Genomic DNA, 21398 nt, shown 5'->3' on the forward strand with positions numbered 1-21398 from the left:
GCCTACTGTACATTCCTCTTTCCTGGAAGCAAGCCGTCCGCCAGATGTCGCGGCGTCTCTGCGTGGGAAGAGGAGAGGAGGGGCCTGGCCTGGGAATCCGCTGCTTCCCATTCCAGGCGCAGGGGCACAACATGGCGGATTAGGAGGCGAGCGACGCGCCCGGATACAACCAACAAATCGTGGGATACTGATTCCCCGTGTCGCGGAGAGGGCAGGAATATAGGCTTTTCGGAAAGCTAGCGCACATCTTTAAGATTCCCGAGACATGCATTTTGGATACCAGTAAGCGCCTTCGTTGCTTTGCCCCACTCCAAATTGGCTGTCTGTCCGAGATCATTCCTATCACCCAGGCCCCCCACCCCGAACACACTCTCGGTTCCTGGGGTGTGGAGACAGGGGCCGGGGAAGTGGAAAACAATCGCACTTTATCTGGAACATCAGGCTCCGTAGTGCGGGACAGGGCTGTCAAGGTGAGTTACATCGCTACTTCTCTGAATATATTAACAGCGCAAACTTCTGTTCATCGCCACAGTTTGTCTGATATCTATCCCTTGTGTCACTCAGGTTTTGTCACGTTAGTGGGTCGTCTAGCCAAAGAAAGCAAAGCCTTTTGTGGCACAACCGAGACCCAGGCGCAGATTTATGTAACGTTTACGCACCGCGCAAGGGTGTCTTGGGAGCGCATCCAATAATGTTAGAAGCAACGCGAACATTTGCCAAACTAGCTGGGAGGCAAGGAGGGAAAAATGAGGGGGTGGGGGGGTCTGCCGAGAAAAGGGAGGGGGAGAGGAAGAGAGACACGCATAGCTTTTAGTGGAAGTCAGGCAGATTGTGCGCCAGAACGCAGGCGTGATTTCTGACTGGATACAATGAGACATTATGAAAGATACTTCACTTGATACATCGAGTCAGTGTTAGTGGTCCCAGACTGGATACGTTGTTAAAATATAAGTGATGTATGACTGAAAAAAAACTATAACTGGATACTGTGTAACAGGATAAATGATTTTGGACTCGGTAAATGCTAACAATATTGGATGGTTCTAGACTGGATATTGTATCAATATTTATTTCTGACGGGATATTTTGTAGCTATATAAATTATTTCTGGACACCTAGCAATATCAGTGTTCACATACTGGATATATTGTAGCAATATAAATGATTTCTGGCTGGATACATTGTTTCAATTTTAATAGTTTTTTATTGGAGAAATTCTAAGAATATTCATTTTCTCAAACTGGAACACTGTAGCAATTTAAATAATAGGGGGGACGCGGGACGCGAGGGAGGTGGTAGATAGGGAGCTTTTTGTGGACACAAACACAGGAATTATGTCGCTCAGACGTCCAGTCAAGTGCGCTATCCATTGTTTGCACTTAGGTGAAAGTTGCCGTGCTAATTCGCCAGCTTTCTGCTTTATAAATCGGAGTTTTGCTTCCACTCGGTCGTAGTTTGCCCGCCACTGTAGTGCTAGCAGTGTTGCCAATTTAGCTACTTTGTAGCTAGATTTAGCGACTTCCCCGCCCCTTTTGAGACTTTTTTCAAAAGTTTAGGGACAAATATAGCAACTTCTTGGACAAACCTTATTTAAGTTCTCATCTTGCCCAAAGATCTACGTTCATCTTTATATAGATCAGTGAATTTGCCATTGTGATGTCATCTAGTGACATTTAGCTACCAGTTTTAGCTACTTTAAATTGAAAGCAGTTGGCAACACTGAGTGCTAGTATGCCTAGAGAATACTGGATTAAAAATCTAGTCACTCACTGCACTAGCTTTAGTCTCTCACTGGATATGTGCCTTGTATGAATGGTCAAATATGTCAAATAAATTAAGGAATTATGTCTATATAAACAGATTCTCTATATTGCATTTTAAAGGTGTGAAAAAGAACGTTTGGTTAGCTGATGCAGTGCATCTTGGATTTTATTATACATAAGGGGTATTTGTTGGTTATTGTTGAACCATGGAGAATGAATTGTACATGGTTGAATTAAAAGGTGAATTTTGATGCATTAATGTTGACACTAAAGTCAAGTCACATTTATTTATATAGTGCTTTGTAGCAGCAGCTTTATAAACAGAAAAACTAACAGTGTTAATATAGCAGAATTCATCAGTTTCGAAACAGCTTGAAATTTAGCTGTGAAGCAGCTCTACAGAAGAAAATAGTGTCATTATTCAGTTCAAATTCAGCGTTGATTCATTTAAGTTCAATCACATTGTCACAGTGTTGAATTGTGTGTTCAATTATGAAGCGACTTTAAGCAGCTTTACAGAAGACAGCGCTGTCATTCTCCAGCTCGGTTAAGTTTAAGTTTTTGTGTTCTCATCCAATAGTGTCAGTACAGTCAGATAATTCATATTTTCTGAATATTGATCGTCTAGTTAACTATAAATATGCATCCATATTGTGTAGTATGCAGTGCTTGGACATGCAGATGTAAAAAAGCCCATCTGAAATCCTGCAATGTTCTCAATTCGCTCCAAATCAGGAAAATATATTTTGTACATTTTGTTCTGTGCATTCTTAACAATTCAGCTGGTGTCATAGTATATTTGATGTCATCGGTCTAGTCTCTCACCCTGCTTGGGTTTCTCTATTGACTCGTCATGTTTGGACCTGTTATTACTTCTCCCTGCAAGCAATGAGGTTATGAAATAGACCTGCACCTTTGGCAACCGGAGCAACTAGAGATGACGCCCTGTAGTTCTCCCGCAGCTTAACTTTTGCGATGATCCAACCGTCTAAGTGAGTAGTGAGATGGCATGACAGCATCTGCAGTATCTGTGTGGGTTTTTGCAGTGTAATTATCACAGGCATCATGGGTAATATATTGAGTACATTCTGACACAATTCCAGCAAAGTGTATTTCTGAGGGCTTTTAAAAATCAAAGCCAGAAAAATAGACACTTTGTTAATTCCAGAGAGATTATTTTGTAGTAGTAGTATGAACATGCCCATTTTTGGTATGTACTATGTGTGTGGTGTCGTCAGCATTTCCAATCATAATATGTCCATTTAACATGCACTGTCAAGTAAGGCAAAATAGACATGAATGCATGTGCGTTATGTTTTGATTGCACTGATTGCAAAGATTTGTGTTGTGTAATAATCCGGTCACAGAGTCTTAAAGAAATGGTTTGCTCAAAAAGGAAAATTTGCTGAAGATTTACTCACCATCAGGTCATCCAAGATGTAGATGAGTTTGTTTCCTCATCATAACAGATTTGGAGAAATGTAGCTTTTCACTTCACATGTTAATTGATGGACTGGAGTTGTGTGGATTACTTGTGGATTATTGTGATGATTTTGGACTCTGACGGCACCCATTCACTCACTGCAGCAGAGGATGCATTGGTGAGCAAGTGATGTAATGCTAAATTTCTCCAAATCTGTCTGATGAAGAAACAAACTCATCTATATATCTTGGACGGCCTGAGGGTGAGTAAATTTTCAGCAAATTTGCATTTTTGGGTGAACTATTGCTTTAATAATAAGCATGAAATTTATTTAGCAAAATAAACATTTTATAAGCATTGCAAATGATGTTAAATTTGTTTGTAGCATAATAACATACTCTAACTGAACTTCTGATCCAGTTTCTATGATTAGTAATTTTTCATCTGCTTCTTGACTTTTTGAAGTGAGACTTCTGAAATCCTGTCCTCGGAAGCAGTTTAGTCAATTACAGATGACCGAGAGGATAAGCCATTGGATCAGTGGAGAGGGTGGCGTCTTGGGCGTTGTTTTCCTCCTAACTTTTAGAAAACGCAAGGGCCCAGGCAGAATGCATTCCAGTTTATATTATTTATATAAAAGGATCCTGGGAGTTTTTGCAAGACCTCTCACTGAGGCTGATCGGATTTGATGACTTGATAGGAAGTGAATGCTGTTGCTTTAAATAATGGAGTCAATGAGGTTTGTCTTGTTAAAGGGACAGTTCACCCAACTCTAAAAAAATCTGACTGACTTTCTTTTGTTTAACAAAAAGTTTTTGATGAATGAGTTTAAATAAATCAGATTATCTGTTTTGCAAAGCTTCTCTGAAAAAGATCATTCACAAATCAGACAGAAAAGTTAACAGATCACTGGAAGTGAAGAATAGCAATGAATGACTGTTCTGTTTGTCACAAAAAAAACTGTTGTTTCAGGCTTCAGAAGACTTGAAATATAAGTCCTGGGAACCACTTTTATGATACTTATTTGGTGATTTTGTGTCCTTTTTGAAGCTTGACAGCCCTAGTTCTCATTCACTTTAATTGTTGAAAACTGAGCCAGGATATTGTACCTTTTGTTTAAGAAAGAATGTCATACAGGTTTGAAGTGACACAAGGGGGAGTAAATCATGACAGATTTTTTATGTTGTTGTTGTTGTTTTCACATATGATTTTTTCCCTCAGATTCGGTGTCAAATCTGAGAGAGAAACACGAGTTGTGAGAAAGCGTTCTTTCGGATGTCCACTGTAGGCCTTTGTGTGCACTGACTGTGTGCTAAATACTGACCTCATCTTTGCCACTTCCTGCCCTCTGTGTGTGATGTGGCTAGACCAGAGCATTCTCTGGGAAACCCTGACACAAAATTGCCGGCAATACACCACGCCACCCCCTTTCCCCTAGATGGGTTAAAGTTATCCGTTTACTGTGATTTCAGTACTTTGCACATAATTTCTCAAGTCATACTGTGGGAGTGGTTAAAGATTTCTATATCTAGCTATTGTTTGTGACTCAGGTTAACCAACATTCCAGGTTTTTTAGATTTTGCTGATTTTTCTTATTTAAAGGGATCGTACACACCTCACGCACCGGAAGGCGTGCGCGTGCCCAAAGACAGTTGGACATAGTGGTGTATTAGAGGTAAAAAATGATATAAATACTGTTCGGTTTCTGGCACAAACCGATCGTTTCGTGTCTTAGGACATCAGTGTGTCGTCATGAGCTGCAGGGTTTAATTTGGATTTGTCTGTGCATGTTTTTTTTGCACTCATAGATTTTGTTACCATTGCCATGCATTATACGACTGATAGACTGCAACGGTTGGACTTAAAAATCATTAAATGTGTTCTACTGAAGAAACAAAGTCACCTACATCTTGGATGCCCTGGGGGTAAGCAGATAAACATCAATTTTTCATTTTTGGGTGAACCATCCCTTTAAGCCTGCCTTTTCTATTTTGCATGTCTAAATTTAAATCACTGCTAATGGCTTTGTTGGTAAACAGACGTGGTTTAATTCTGAGCGCTAATAAAATCTTCAGTGATACAGAAACTGTACACTTCTGTTCAAAATTTTGGGATCAGAAAGATTTTTTAATGTTTTTGAAAGAAGTCTCTTATGCTCACAAAGACTGCATTTATTTGATCAAAATAAGTTAAAACAGTAATATTGTGTAACCCTAAACTTTTGAATGGTAGTCTGTTTAAATGAAAATCTTTTATTAGCAAATGTATTTACTTTCTTAATGTCCAATGCCATGGTCTTATCTTACCGTTCAAAAAAAACATTGCATTTTCTGTGCTAATTTTGGCAGGAAATGTGTGAATTAGAAGTAAACATGGTATGTTGTGTTTGTTGGTTTTGTGTTTCATGAGATCAGCATTTTTTGGTGTGAATTTGCTAGAGAATGAAAATCCTCCCTTAGCTATTTTGTAATCAGGTAACTTGAGTAATCATTCAGTCCCTATTCTGAATGAGTTGCTGGAAGCCGTGCACAGGAAGGTTCGCAGGAATTGTGGGTTGTGTGTGTTGTGAAACACCATCAGGGTTCTTCTTGTGACGGCGGCGGATGCAGTGTCATCTTGCCTGTCCGCTGGGCTGTCCCAGTTTGAGGGAGATGAAGAGGGGCATTGAGATTATTCCTGTCACACTGCACATTCCTCCAGGGTGCAGAACAACGTATTAATAAGCTGTGAATGGTGACAGACAGATACCCATTATCTCTCCTTTGGAAATGCTCTCCGGCAACAGAAAGGGCCTCCATTGCATTGATGTAGGACCAGTTTCCCTGACCCGAACTCAACTGCGGTGTACACTGAAAAAAATTGCTAGGAAATTTCACAAGTAGAAAGACTGAGATTCCTGTGAGACATACTCCAGTAATCTCTGTTGCAGTTACAACTTCAAAAAATCATTACAGTGTATAAAGTGTGTTTTGACTTTGTTTGCAACTCTTTATTTTCTAAAAACTGTGGTTTCTGAAGGCATACAGAAAGTACAATACACCTGTTCACTGCCTAACAGGTTTGTAGTTCATATAATAGCTGTACTGTTTATTGAGATGGTTTTAGGATGTAGAAAAGAGGAAAATGGCCGGTTTATTTTCTCAGGCTTGAGAGCTACACAGATAAAGAGAGCAGAAGTGAGTGTTAGTGTAGCTGTTTATAAAAGCATGACTCCTCTGGTATGTGTTTAGGACTGAACAATTAATCACAGTCATCAGTTTTGGCCGTTTCAAGGTAGAGGAAGTGTACATGCAATAATGGATTGTTATCCTGTTGTTAGTGTGTTGCTGTGTGGTTGTTGAAGGTGTAAAGGTAGCTTAAAGGGATAGTTCACCCAAAAATGGAAATTCTGTCATTAATTACTCACCCTCATGTCGTTCCAAACCTGTAAGACCTTTATTCATCTTCGGAACACAATTTAAGACATTTTTTATGAAATCCGAGAGCTCTCTGACCCCGCATAGACAGCAAGGGTCCTACCACGGTCAAGGCACACAAACGGTGGAGATCATTAAAATAGTCCATGTGACATCAGTGGTTCAACCGTAATTTAACGAAGCTACAAGAATACTTTTTGTGCGCAAAGAAAACAAAAATAATGACTTTATTCAGCGATTCCTCTCCACCTCACCTTAGGCAGCAATATAGAGAGTACAACTCCTTGTTTATGAGCAAAGGAACACATATGCGTCGTGGTAATTAATGACAGAAGTTTCATTTTTAGGTGAACTATCCCTTTAAGTAGTTGTTATTAGCCCAAGTAGAAGAATCGGAAGTGTTTTTTCTTGTCTCTCAAGATGTACCTCTGGTCCCTCATTCATTCGACTTTATGGCGTGTTTTTAGATTCCTGATTGGTTAGAAAAGTAATATCACACTTATACTCAACAAGCTCTGAAGGATTTGATGTTTGGTGCATTTACACAAATGAAATGGGAAAAGTAGCGCACCCGAGGGATTTGAACAAACTTTGAACAAATTTAAATGAGCTAAAATGGCTTTGCAATGTATTTTGCAGTGTTTTTTTCCTTCCTCATTTTGACCAGAAGATGCATTCTTGTTGCTCAAGCAGTCAGCCTTTGCACTGGCAATGCCAAGGTCATGGGTTTGATTCCCAGGGAATGCATAACTGTTTAAATGTTTTCCTTGAATGCAATGCACACAAGTATTCAAAAGCTTGGGGTCAGTAAGAACTTTTTAAAAATTAATTATTTTATTCAAGTATGCTTTAAGTTAATCAAAAGTGATAGTAAAGACATACGTATTTCTATTTCAAATAAATGCTGTTCTTTTGAACTTTCTATTTATCAAAGAATCCTGAAACAAAATGTTTTACGGTCTCCACAAAAATATTAAGTTTCCAACATTGATCATAATAAAATGCTTATTGAGCCCAAATCAGCGTATAAGAATGATTTCTGAAGGATCATGTGGCCCTGAAGACTGGAGTTATGCCTGCTGAATATTCAGCTTTGCATTACAGGAATACATTACATTTTAAAATATATTTAAATAAAAATATTTATTTTAAATTGTAATAATATTTCTCAATATTACTGTTTTACTATAATTTTGATCAAATAAATACAGCCTTGGTGAGCATAAGAGACTTCTTTCGAAAACGTTAAAAAGTCTTACCAAACTTTTCAATGTTAGTGTAAGTTGCTTCTTTTGAAAACATGACATATGCATGAATCACAGCTATACACTTCTGCTATAGCTAGAGCTTTTATTTTAAAGCAGTGTCGTTCCAAACCAGTGTGACTGCTCTGAGTCTGCTCTGTTCCTCATGCAAGGTACGTCATTAGTGCTGGGCGGTATGACCAAAAATTTATATCACGGTATTTTTCAAAATTATACCGGTTTTACGGTACATGACGGTATTTTTCGGTTCGGGGGTCACGGTTCGATACGATTTCGGTACAACAGGAAGAAAAAAAAAATCTATGAATCTACTATGCTCGCTTTCTTTTCATTTATTTTGAACAGACAGTAGTACAAATTAAATTTTTTTCCACCTAGATGTGAAAATACTCAATATTATTACATTGTTATATATATATATATAAAATCTGCAGTACATATATACATACAAGGAATAAATTCTTGAAATATTTTTGATTTAGTTTACAGAAAAACAAGAGAAAAGAACAGTGCGACACGTAATGTAGCCTATATACGCTGAGTTTGTTCATTTTTGTGACAGGATTAATTTGTTCGCAGAAAGGAAACTCAAATGGCAGAAAGCGACATCCTATTTGTTTTTTTTATTTTAGTTATTTATAATAAGTGAAATGAAGTTTACTGTTAAGTGCACTGATGTCAGACTCATTTTGAATAATACAATTTATTGTTAAATTGTTAAATACCCTGCCTCCACTACATAGGCCTATGTTTGTCACATCATTATAAGTGTTTGATCACCACATTTCAGTTATCATTGCAAAAAAATGTGTTTCTGTATATATATTCTGTTTATGTAGGCTATATACTGTATTCTACATACAGTACCAGTCAGAAGTCACCTTTTGACTATACTGTACTATAATATAGCCTACACATAAAGAATATTGGCCGATATATCGGTATCTGACTTTTTTTACTCCCTAATATCGGTATCGGCATCGGCCTCCCAAAAAACCCATATCGGTCGGGCTCTAATGATTACCATTTAAATTTTTGTGTGAACTGTTCCTTTAAGAAGTGTAAAGATCAACGTTAAAACGTTATCTGGACTCAAGTCTTTTGCAACGGTTAACAGGAACAGTTTGTGCAAGAGAGGAACGTGCAACCTCTGCTGTAGTGCATTTTCATGTTATGAAAATCCTCTTTCACTCCGAGGTGTGAAATCTAATGCAACTGAGATGTAACGCTCCCTGTAGGATGCAGATATTCTGCACACGCCCAAGTCTGTGTTTTGATTTGCCTGGAGAACGTGAGACTTCTGCAAGCTCGTCCTTTAGGAACAAGCCTCTTGGTGGAGCTGGAGACAGGCCATTTGTGCACTTAAAAATAAATGATTTCAGATCTCAGAGGAAAACCCCTATTATGGGTGTCATCTATTAGAGGTGCGCCATTTCCTCGCAACTCGCTAAGATAATAGCCAGGCTTGACTCATCAGTCTTAAAACAAGTAGACGTGGCAGTTTGCATATGCATACTTGATTGATTCAACAAAAAGTAAAATTATGCAACAGCCTGGCACTTTTCCAAAACACTGTTTTGCTTTCCGTGATGTGTTAGTTAGGTGAGGGTGTGGCAGCTTTTGGGCTGAATGACGGATCTGGCAGGCAATCAGACAGGCGGCAAAGGAAGGAAGGAAGCAATGTGCTCTCTTGGGTTTACGGCTTTCCTGCCAACTCCAGAAAGGGAGATGGGAACAGATAGAGACAGACGATGAATGTATGGAGCGGGAGAGGAGAGACGAGACCATCTGTCCCTCTCATCTGAAGGATTTCTGCGGGCTCAGCTAAAAAGGGCTCAAATCGTTTCAGATTTGCCCTCCACCTGAAGAATGCTCAGCCATGTGCATACTCAGCCTTTAAACAAATTCTATTTGACAACGAGCTTCTAGAATTCATGTGGTTGGCAGTAGAATAACGGGCCTGTGAATGGGCGCTGTGGCGAGGCTGATTTGATTAAATAGTCAGAGATGAATGTGACTGTGAGTGTAACTTCTTTGAATGGAATGGTCAGCTGTTTGCATTACCTAACTGCGGATTTCCATCCGAATTATCGCGGGAGGGACACAGATTTACATGTAGCCATTCATAGCTCAAAATGAGCTAAGGCAGCATGACGAACTGAAACGAACGAAGACACTGTTTGGGAAAAATCGCTGACATGATGCTATCACGCTATTTGTGGTTGACAAGGCATTGATGCACGATTGCTAAGGTGTTCTGAGTGTTTTTTGCGGCTGTTCAACGGTTGCTAGGTTATTTCTTACAGCCTCAAGTTCCTCCTTCAATATACACTACCATTAAAACGTTTGGGATTAGTACGATTTTTTACTATGCTTATTATGTAAATTACAATGTTACAAAATATATATATATTTTTTAAATGGTGTTCATTTGAACATTCTGTTGCTCAAAGAATTCTGAAAAGAAATTGTACCACGTTTTCACAAAAATATGAAGCAGCACAACTGTTTTCAATTTTGATAATGAGAAATGTTTAATGAGCACCAAATCAGCGTATTAGAATTATTTCTCATGTGACACTCAGGACTGGAGTAATGGCTGCTAAAAATTCAGATTTGCCATCAGAGAAAAAAATTGCATTTTAAAATGTATTAAATAGAAATCAGGTATTTTAAATTGTAATATCATTTCACAATTTTACTGAACTGAGACTTTCTTCCAAACATTAAAAAATCTTACTAATCCCAAACATATGACTGGCAGTAGTCAAAGTTTATTTTTTTTGTCCCCCTTTTTGCCATTTGTTCAAATCCCTAACCCCATGTAAGAATGATACTAATAGTTTAGCAAGCACCACAAATGAGTAGGAAAAATATCATGGTAAGGATCAAACATGGTTTGAAATTTAGCATCACACAGTTAACCATGACAGCCAATTAAGTTGATTGGTTTACATGGCTTGTGCCCTAGAAAACAGGGTTGTAATTGTGGACATCCTGACACTAGTGATTATATAGACGCTATATAGATGGGAAAAACAAAACCGGGAACCTTATTGTGTATAAATTCATGACTTTTAGGGAGTTACACTATAGTATGCTAAATCATTATTATTACTATAATTTTTCATATGTAATTTTTTTTGTAAAGGGAAGCTTTGTTGAATGGAAGCATGTAAATATAAATATATTAATGACTAATTATAAATATTTCCAGACACATACCATAATATGATCAAAATATAATGATAATTTAAAATATACATTATTAAAAAAAAAAATGTTTGTGCTAGGGCCAGTGACGATGTTGGCAGGGTAAGCATAAATCTGAACTACTGACCCCACTGGGCGGGCAGACAAAACTCTTATTGTTGAGCCCTTTAAGAGTTTAGAACAACATGAGGGTGAGCAAATAACACAGTTTTCATATTTTGGATGAGCTATTCCCAAATGAAAGGATTCTTTATACAAGTCACTGCAATTTCAGTTTTTGAATTGTGGTGTAATTATTGAAATTCTCGTGTAAGCAGCTCTTGATGATCCACCGAAAGCTCTTGGCGGATTATTGGGCATGACCTGCTGATGTTTGGATGACGGGTTCGTTGCAAAGCAATTGGAAGCTGATCGGCCTGTCTGAAGAGCAGCAGTACCACGGATGCTCTTGCTTGATGAGTGGCAGACAGGCTGGATTATTTCAGGATCTGACCCTTCAGATTGGCACGAGGATTATCACGGTTTAGTTAGTGAGACACCGTTGAGATTACAGAATGGGTTAGCGGTCAACCTGCTACCCTCTGGATCTTGGCTTCAGATGCTGTGATTATATTTTCACTCCTCACATCAAACCATCTTACAACTAAGAGCTTAATCCCCTGGGACCAAATCCGCAGGCAATCTGCTGGATGATTAAAGACACTTGGAAGTTGCCTGTCTAGTATCTGTTGCTCTTGTCTAGATACGTGGCCGTGTATGCCTGAATCATGTGTAGAGTTGTAAAAGAGAGGATATTCCCTGGTATATATTTTCCAAATTGCTCTGTCTAATCTTTGCAGGTTTTTAAAAAAAAAAAGAGTGCTTGTTTTCATGAATTTAACACCAGTCTAATCAGAATGTATCACATTGACAGCATGAGCTTCACATCTCTGCTTGATGTGTTAGTCTGAAAGCAATGACTCATTTTCTGTCTCAATTTAGAGGTTGTGCACACAATTATGAATGGCCTATAATGCGCTAATTTATGAATGGACTGACAGTAGGGTAGTCACGATACTAAAAATCAGTTGTTGATACCAGTACCAATCAAATTTCACTATTCAGTATAATTTTTGATACTACAAAATTATTATCCAAAATATTAGTTTGGTCACACTTTATTTTAAGGTCCAATTCTCACTATTAACAAACCATTAACTACGACTTTTGCCTCAATACACTCCTAATTTGCTGCTTATTAATAGTTAGTAAGGTAGTTGTTAAGTTTAGGCATTGGGTAGGATTAGGGATGTAGAATATGGTCATGCAGAATATGTGCTTTATAAGTACTAATAAACAGCCAATATAAGCATGCTAATAAGCAACTAGTAAATGGGGAGAATTGGTCCCTATACTAAAGTGTTACGATTAGTTTAAATATTAAAAAATAAACCAACTGCTTCATCATCTTCAAGTAAACAATCAGTAGTAAAGAATAAATCAGATAATTTTTGACAGTCCTATGTGAACAACATCATAAATGTAGGGTGTTATCGATTTAAAAGTTAATGTTGCTGAGTTTTAACGATAAATTCTCCTTTTCTTTCTTTCATCTACAGGAGATCATTGTGCGAATGAGTGAGTGATGCAGGTTTCGTTTCTCCAGGTGAGTCTATTAATTTGATCCTCGACAAGCGCAGAAGTTCCTGTGGGGACAATCCTTTCTTAAAAAAGAAAAAAAAAAGTTGGATTTTGGTAGCACTGTTAAATAGTCAAAGGGACAGTTCACCCAAAAATGAAATGAAATGAAAATTTAGTTGTGAAATGGTTCTTAGTGATTCATAAAATGCAGGTCAATGTCTACCGTCACTTGAGAGTCCAAAAAATTAATACCCTTGGCTCCTGATGATATATTGAGGTCTTATGAAGTGAAACGATCAGGTCTTATGAAGTGAAACTCTCGCTATAGGTTGAGTTGGAAAGAGATTGAAGAATCGCTAGATATTTGGCAGAGTGCTAAATGTTTTGATGGAGCCTGGGAGGCTCAATTTACACTTTTGGGGGAGATAAACCCATGAATGGCAATGGCATACTTATAGTAGTCAATGAACAATAAACCGGGTTAAGACAATGCAAAAAATCTTACACACTTTACAATGCTTTAGGGCTGTGAAATTATAAGACTGAAGTAACATGTCATAGATTGATTTTGGGTCATGTTTTGTTTACTCTGTTTCAGGGCAGTATGGGTGTGTGTCCCCTGCTCCTGCTACTCCACGTAGCCTTTGTGGCCCTCAGCACGGCCCAGACACTCCCTGACCCGTCAGGTAAGGCACTTTTATGGAGCCTTGGTTAACACAGTCGCTTTGCCTCCATTAGAAAAAACAAACTAATTACTCTCTAGTTATTTTTTGGTGGTGGTGCATTTCCTGCAGAGTCACCTTTACTCCACATTGGTCTTGGCTTGTGAATATTAAAACTTTCAGTAACTTATGTCAGCTTATTCAATTGAGATAAGTTGTATTTAACCTGGAAGATTCCTATACAGGAGGTTAAAGGCAAGCCTACTTTAAAGTACATGAAGGTGTACCGTTGCAATCCATCTTCTCCCAGTAAAAATGTAAATATTTTGAGGCCCAGAAAATTACCCAGGAATTGCCTGGAGGAAATGGCATTTCCTCACACACCTAATTTTGTTTTGTGAGATACTCAACGTTCACCTGTTAGTGTTGAGATCCCAAATTTCCTTTAAACATACACTACCTTTTAAAAGTTTAAGGTTGATAAGAATTTTAAAATGTTGTTGAAAGAAATCTCTTATGCTCACATAGGCTGCTTTTATTTGATCATAAATACAGTAAAAAAAAAAAACAGTAATATTTGAAATATTTTTACAATTTAAAAGAACTGTTTTCTATTTGAATATAGTTAAAAATTTAATTTATTCCTGTGATGGCAAAGCTGAATTTTGATCCTTCAGAAATCATTCTCATGTGCTGATTTGCTGCTCAAGAGACATTTCTTATTATTGTCAATGTTGAAAAGTTGTGCTGCCTGACATTTTTGTGGAAACCGTGATTTTTATTTTTAGGATTCTTGGATGAAAGCTTTAAAATCTCTCTCTCTCAGGTGCAGTCCTGACCGCCAAACCTACACACCCTCCTCCCACATCACCCGCTATAGTCACCCAGGCACCCCCATCATCCACCCCATCTGCAGCACCATCTCCTGAACTTGTTGTAACAACAGGACTCAATGACTCTGCGGGCGTGGTGACCCCAGAGGTTCCCACAGCCCCTCCTGTTGTCGCCCCTCCAACTGTGGCCGTCCCTACCGAGGCACCTCCTGCCCCCCCAACCCCATCTGCCGCGTCCCCGTCCCTCACCACTGTCAAGACTACAGTTTTGGCTACAGCAGAGGCCCCTAAACCTGACCCGACACCCACTCAGTCCACTTCAGAGCCTGAGACAGACACTCCGTCGGCCCCTACAGATGCCACCACAGCTGACATCAGCGAGCCTCCAGGTACCATTTGTGTTTTTGTTCATTTCGAAACAGATTGAACCGTTATTTTATCCTAGTCTTTTCCAACTATTTCCGGTGTGTTTTCTGTCATTCTATGTTAATCTGTTGCTGTTGCGTCTTTCTGTTTTTCTCATGTAATGAAGATGATGATGGGCAAGGTGAGTTTCAGTTACCCTTTTCACTAAAATTTTCATGCAGAATGAAATTTTTTTTTTAGGTTTACTAGTAGCCATCTATTACACAACTGTTAGGAGTTTTTTTTTTTTAAATGGCTGTTGCAAATATATTAGGCCCATGGTCAGTTTAAAACCGATATACAGTCAATGATGTCACACACTTACATTTTAAGATATAAAATACTAAATAAAAATAAATAAATAAAACAAAAATAATAAATGAATTAGGAGTTATCTTAATGTTTTTGAAAGAAGTCTCTTATGCTCAACAAGATTGCATTTATTTGATCAAAAATACAACTAAAACTGTAATAGTATGAAATATTATTATAATTCAAAACAACTGTTTTCTATTTTAATATACTTTAAAATGTAATTCATTCCTGTAATGGCAAAGCTGAATTTTCAGCAGTCGTTTCTCCAGGCTTTAGTGACACAGAAAATCATTGTAATATGCTGATTTTGTGCTCAAGAAACATTTGTATTATCAGTGTTGAAAACAGTTGTGCTGCTGTTAATTTTTTGGATTCTTTTTATATTTATTTTTTTGTTTTTTTTAATGTTTTTAAAACCGTTCTAGATTTGTAACTGCAGTTTAACAACTCATTTTGTCCTCGACTCAGATGACACTGCGGTCATGGCGGTGATGGTTGCCCTGTCCTCTCTGCTGGTCATTGTCTTCATCATCATCGTCCTGTATATGCTCAGGTGAGTCCCAGTTTTCAGAAACTTTCAGCTGTTCATTCAGTACAAAAAGTGCTCACTGCATAGATTCCAGCTCAACTGCATAAAGACAAAGTTATAAGTTACAAGCAAAGCATAGAAGAACCAGCATACACATGCACAGTCGTAATAGAACAGATGAGAGTTCAGAAAGCTCCATTCATCAGGAAACCTACAACGGCAGCAGAGAGCCATGAGACTGAATTGTCCAGTTACCATGGTAATGATTGGCTTTTTGTTCCGCTCCGTTGTTGCAGGTTTAAGAAGTACAAGCAGGCAGGGAGCCACTCCAATTCCTTCCGACTGACCAATGGCAGAGCTGACGACACAGGTAGTAGTAATAAGAGACAGTGTGTGTCTTTCTGTGACCGTTCTTGGCAATTTTTGTCTTTAAAAGTAGCGAATATATTGAAGTTAACATTAAAAGTCATTGGTGGATGCAATACTAGTGTCAGCTTTTTATTTTACATGTTGATTGCATGATTTGTGAATCACATGAGAGCTTTTTAGCTTTTTACCTTGAATTGTACTGTGTTGCCCCCTACTGGTCATCCTGAGCACAACATGGATAAAGGACAAATTGCAAGTCATTCTTAAAATATTTAATTTACAAAAAAAATAAAAAATTGTCAAAACGTTTTTGTCTTTAACATATATTTTTTACTTCTCTTTATCCACTCCATGTTTCTTCCCTGTTCCTTACACCTCCTTTCCTTACACCATTTAACAGAACTTCAGAGTGTGCCGCTATTGGCTCGCTCTCCTAGTACCAACAGGAAGTACCCGCCCCTTCCTGTCGACAAGCTGGAGGAGGAAATGAACCGCCGAATGGCCGATGACAATAAACTCTTCCGGGAAGAATTCAACGTAGGTGCACAAACAAACACATAACCGTGGTGCTCTAAATCATGAATGGACAGATCAGAGTCCTGATTTGAAATTTCACCATCTTTAGAATGACCAAAAAAAGATGGCATCTAAACTACATGAAATTTCCCAAAAAGAGCGCTTTTAGGCAGATACATTTGTGGTGTTGGTGTGTATCTCCTCGTCATGCTCTCGGCCCATGTGAACTTGTAGGATTGTTTCTTTGCTCTGCAGGCGTTGCCTGTATGTCCTATTCAGGCCTCATGTGATGCTGCCTCGAAGGAGGAGAATAAGGAGAAGAACAGATATGTCAACATCCTGCCCTGTAAGGCTTTCCCACAACTTATCTCCAAACCAGAGCTGATAACGCATGCTTTTACCAGAGCTACAAGGCCTACAAAGGAGTTCATTATGTGAAAATGGCTGTAATAAATGTAACAATAATGCTGTGATCCTTATAATCTTTTTTCATAGTTTATCTGTCAAATTTCCCTTTTCATCCCTTTTTGTTTTGTTTTTCACACCTTTTCTCAGATGATCATTCTAGGGTGCATCTGACTTCTCTGGAGGGTGTTCCTGACTCAGACTACATCAACGCTTCCTACATAAATGTAAGACCCCAAACGCTAGTCATAAGAAGTAGGAGTGCACTGCTACTAAAATTCTGGCTGATCATTTTTATTTTAAAATTTAATACAATTTTGTTTAATTAAAAATAAATCCCTAAAACATAAAATATGTTTTTTTTAAATGCTACAAGTAAATTTTGTAATGTTTTACTTTTGTATTATTACATAAACTATTATAGTATTTATTAATATTTTAAAATTGGATTTAGTTTTTATCCATTCAGTTTTTAAATTTTATTTTAGTTTAAATTTTAATAATTTAGTAATGTGCTAATTACAGTGTCTTTTTTATTTTCTAGATTTCTGTTTGGCTTTAATTAATTTTTTACTGCGTTTGAGTAATTTTACTGCTTCAGCTTAAACTTTTTCAGTTAAATGCCAAGGCAACCTTTTTAATTTTCATTTAAATTTAAGTTTGAAGTTTTTAATATTTAATATGTATATTTTATTTTATTGCAGCTTTATTTCAATTACCAAAAATTATTTTGATAATTTTAGTTTTAGTTTAGTTAATAATATCAGCACTGAAGGTGGACATCACAACATTATAATGTACAGTATGAAAAACTGATATTTTGAGATTTGTTGAAGATTACAATTAACTTGTTTCTGTTTTGTTTTTTTGTGTTTTTAAAGATTAATTTTAGGTGAGTGTTAGATGTAAGGTCATCTAAATGTAAAAAAATAGGGGATATGAGCATGTATGCTTAAATTCTTAATAAGAATCCCTTATAAGAAGCGTTAAAACTCAAATGAACAGGACCTTGCCACTTTTTCACAATTTAACTAAAAAATCTTTTTCTTCAGGGATACCAGGAGAAAAACAAATTTATTGCTGCACAAGGTACAAATGGCTTTAATTAATGACTTTCATAAATATATAAATACTTTTGCATTTATTAACCAACAAAAAAAGCTAAACTCAAGATTTTTCATTGCAGGACCGAAAGAGGAAACGCTCAATGACTTCTGGAGGATGATCTGGGAACAGAACACTGCCACCATCGTCATGGTAACCAATCTGAAAGAGAGGAAAGAGGTAAATGCCACAATAAATCTATTAAATGTAGGCTAGTGTCAAAGGAGAAGTAAGCTGATCTTTGATTTTACAACCTCAGCTCTTATCGCGGTCTCACATGATGGATTTAGAGTGCAACTTTGAGGAAGATGGCCATTAATAAAAATGTATGATCACTGCAGTGATGATGATTATGATAGATTGTGCTTCATATCCACAGTGTAAATGTGCTCAGTACTGGCCCGACCAGGGATGCTGGACCTACGGAAATATCCGCGTGTCAGTGGAGGACATGATGATTCTGGTTGACTATACCATCCGCAAGTTCTGCATTCAGCAGGTAAGAAGTAGTGGTTGACCAATATACACTGAACAAAATTATAAACGCAACACTTTTGTTTTTAGGTTGATTAATTGGTTGTTTTTTGGCATTTTGAAATGATTGGAACTGGATGATAAATGTACTCGTTTGGCCAATTAAAAGAAGTGCTAGTGACCTCTTGTGTCAAAATATACCAATAGTCTTAACCACTGATAATGTGTTTTTTTGGGTGATTCTTCAATTAGTGCCAGTTTTAAAAAACAAAAATCAGTCTTCTTTAAACAGTGTTCACACATTTCACGAATAAGGATCTTATCATGGTCTTGATAAACCTTCACTGGATTTTAATGACATTTTAAAATTTTGGAGAATTACATGAATAAGGCTCAGACTAACACAGCAACTTGACTAGCATTCAGTTAAGTGTGAATTGGTAAAAGCAAAGAGAAGTTGACAGTATGCTTGGTCTGATGGTAATGGACAGTGATTCTTTGTTATAAGAAAAGTTATGTGTACACACAAATACCAAAATACCATGGGAAAAATTAGCAAAGTAGGAAGTTATTAAAAGCCTATTTTTGTAACCTATAAGGAGAAAAGGCTGTTATTACAAGAAGTATGGTTGAAATTTTGTGTTTGTGTGTTTAGGTGGGTGATGTGTCTGGTAAGAAGCCTCAGAGGCTGGTCACACAGTTTCACTTCACCAGCTGGCCTGATTTCGGGGTTCCTTTCACTCCCATTGGCATGCTGAAGTTCCTTAAGAAGGTCAAGACCTATAATCCACAGTATGCTGGACCCATAGTGGTTCACTGCAGGTAAAGAGCTTTACTATCTTCTGTGTATGTGCACTACACTGTGTACACTACCATTCAAAAGTTTAGGGTTTTTACTTTCATTCAGCAAGGATGCATTAAATTATTCAAAAGACATTTATAATGTTACAAAATTTTAGTTTTAAATAAATGCTGTTCTTTTAAACTTTCTATTCATCAAATAGTCCTGGGGGGGGTATTCTACAAAAATCTCAAGCCGCACAAATGTTTTCAGAATGTTTCTTGGGCAACAAATCAGCATATTAAAATGATTTCTGAAGGATTATGTGACACTGAAGAATAGAGTAAAGGCTGCTTCAAAATTCAGCTTTTTCATCACTGAAATAAATTACATTTTCAAAATATACTAAAATAGAAACAGTAATTTTGAATTGTAATAATATTTCACAATTTTACTCTATTTTTGATCGAATAAATGCAGCCTTGGTGAGCATAAGAGACTTTCAAAAACATTTTAAAAAATTTAAAGACCCCAAACTTTTGAACAGTAGTACGTGTGAGCAGTTTTTCTGAAGGTTTGTGATTTCCAGTAACTGATTTTCATCTGTTCATCTCAGTGCGGGTGTCGGCAGGACAGGGACCTTCATCGTGATCGATGCTATGCTGGACATGATGGGGGCGGAGAGAAAGGTCGACGTCTTCGGATTTGTCACACGGATCAGAGCCCAGCGCTGTCAAATGGTCCAGACCGATGTGAGTTTATATAAAACCTCTCATTAAAGTCATAATACAGCTGTATTAGGTATTTAGTCTCAAAATGCTCATCTCCAACCCTCCCTTTCTCCCTACAGATGCAGTATGTGTTTATATTCCAAGCTTTGCTAGAGCACTACCTGTACGGGGACACAGAGTTAGAAGTGACGTCTCTGGAGTCTCACCTGAATAAGCTGTATGCTCCTTTACCTGGAGCTGGCTGTGGAGGCCTGGAGGCAGAGTTTAAGGTAGCACAAACAGCTTCTTTTTTTTTTCTTGCTTTTTGGATTTTTGGAAATTATATTGTTCTGGGACCATGTTGTTTTTCTTATGTTCTATTTTAATTATTATCTTTTTCTCTCTTTTAGAAACTTACCTCCATTAAAATCCAGAATGACAAGATGAGAACAGGGAACTTGCCTGCCAACATGAAGAAAAATCGTGTTTTGCAAATCATTCCATGTGAGTTATGTATCAACGTTTAATAATCAGATTATGAATCATGAGAACATATTTTGATTAATCAAAAACATGTTACCGTTAATATGTTAGAGGTCAGTAACACACACACACACACACACACATATATATATCATTTTTTTAATTAATACTTTTATTCATCAAGGATGCATTAATTTATTAAAAGTGACAGGAAAGACTACGTTTATACAACATGTTTCATATAAATGCTGTTCTTTTTTACTTTTTAGTCATCTAAATAATCCTAAAAAAGAAATATTTCCACAAAAATATTAAGCAGCAACATTTATTTTCAACATTGCTAATAATAATAAATGTTTTGAGCATCAAATCAGCATATTAGAATGATTTTTGAAAGATCATGGGACACTGAAGACTGTAGTAATGATGCTGAAAATTCAGCTTTGCTATCACAGAAATAAATAATATTTAAAAATATATTCAAATAGAAAACAGTCATTTTAAATTGTACAAATATTTCAAAATATTACTGTTTTATTGATGAGCATAAGAATCCTTTTTTTATATATATATAAGCATTTTAAAAATCGTACTGACCCCAAACTTTTGAACGGTAGTGTAATTGTTTCTAACATGTTTTTTGCTGGGAAAAAAACACACATTTATATAATTTATACTTTTTCTAGGATATAATTATATTATACTTTATCTTTATACCTTTATCCTTTTACAAGTTATTTGGCAGCTGCTTTTATACAAAGTGACTTGCAGTAAATTTATGGTGTACATTTATCAGCAAGTGCATTCCTGAATCTTCCGTTTCTTCCAGATGAGTTTAACAGAGTGATCATCCCTGTAAAACGAGGGGAGGAGAACACAGACTACATCAACGCCTCTTTTATAGATGTGAGTAAAACCTGTCTGACCTCATCCAACATTTACTCCCAACTAACCGTGATATCGCTCAGTGAAGCCTGGAGGTTATGCAACAATATTCCAGAGACCACACAACGTGCTTTTCTTTTCTTTTGGGAGTGGTTTAAACACATTTTTTTGTCATGAAGTTATACGGACACCCATACTGAGATTAGGAGCCTGGGACGGTGAGCATT

The 21398-nt window shown here is 37.2% G+C and overlaps 1 protein-coding gene across 1 annotated transcript in view; it reads left to right on the forward strand.

Annotated features, from left to right (window-relative positions):
• The first annotated feature begins 80 nt into the window (after window positions 1–80).
• The window catches only part of LOC107736890 (receptor-type tyrosine-protein phosphatase alpha-like), a 28051-nt gene continuing 6733 nt past the window's right edge, over window positions 81–21398 (forward strand). Inside the window, exons 1-18 of the mRNA XM_016548277.1 lie at window positions 81–470; window positions 12679–12725; window positions 13299–13386; window positions 14189–14584; window positions 14728–14742; window positions 15384–15468; window positions 15741–15814; window positions 16214–16350; window positions 16585–16675; window positions 16885–16961; window positions 17787–17823; window positions 17921–18018; window positions 18218–18337; window positions 18968–19134; window positions 19710–19845; window positions 19944–20093; window positions 20214–20307; window positions 21116–21192. Of these exons, the coding sequence (XP_016403763.1) occupies window positions 12705–12725; window positions 13299–13386; window positions 14189–14584; window positions 14728–14742; window positions 15384–15468; window positions 15741–15814; window positions 16214–16350; window positions 16585–16675; window positions 16885–16961; window positions 17787–17823; window positions 17921–18018; window positions 18218–18337; window positions 18968–19134; window positions 19710–19845; window positions 19944–20093; window positions 20214–20307; window positions 21116–21192 (1863 nt within the window). The 5' untranslated portion in view covers window positions 81–470; window positions 12679–12704. The remainder of the gene's footprint in view (window positions 471–12678; window positions 12726–13298; window positions 13387–14188; window positions 14585–14727; window positions 14743–15383; window positions 15469–15740; window positions 15815–16213; window positions 16351–16584; window positions 16676–16884; window positions 16962–17786; window positions 17824–17920; window positions 18019–18217; window positions 18338–18967; window positions 19135–19709; window positions 19846–19943; window positions 20094–20213; window positions 20308–21115; window positions 21193–21398) is intronic.

This window comes from Sinocyclocheilus rhinocerous, unplaced genomic scaffold (genome assembly GCF_001515625.1).
Source record: "Sinocyclocheilus rhinocerous isolate Xijiao unplaced genomic scaffold, SAMN03320098_v1.1 scaffold192, whole genome shotgun sequence".
In the NCBI taxonomy this organism is placed as follows: Eukaryota; Metazoa; Chordata; class Actinopteri; order Cypriniformes; family Cyprinidae; genus Sinocyclocheilus; species Sinocyclocheilus rhinocerous.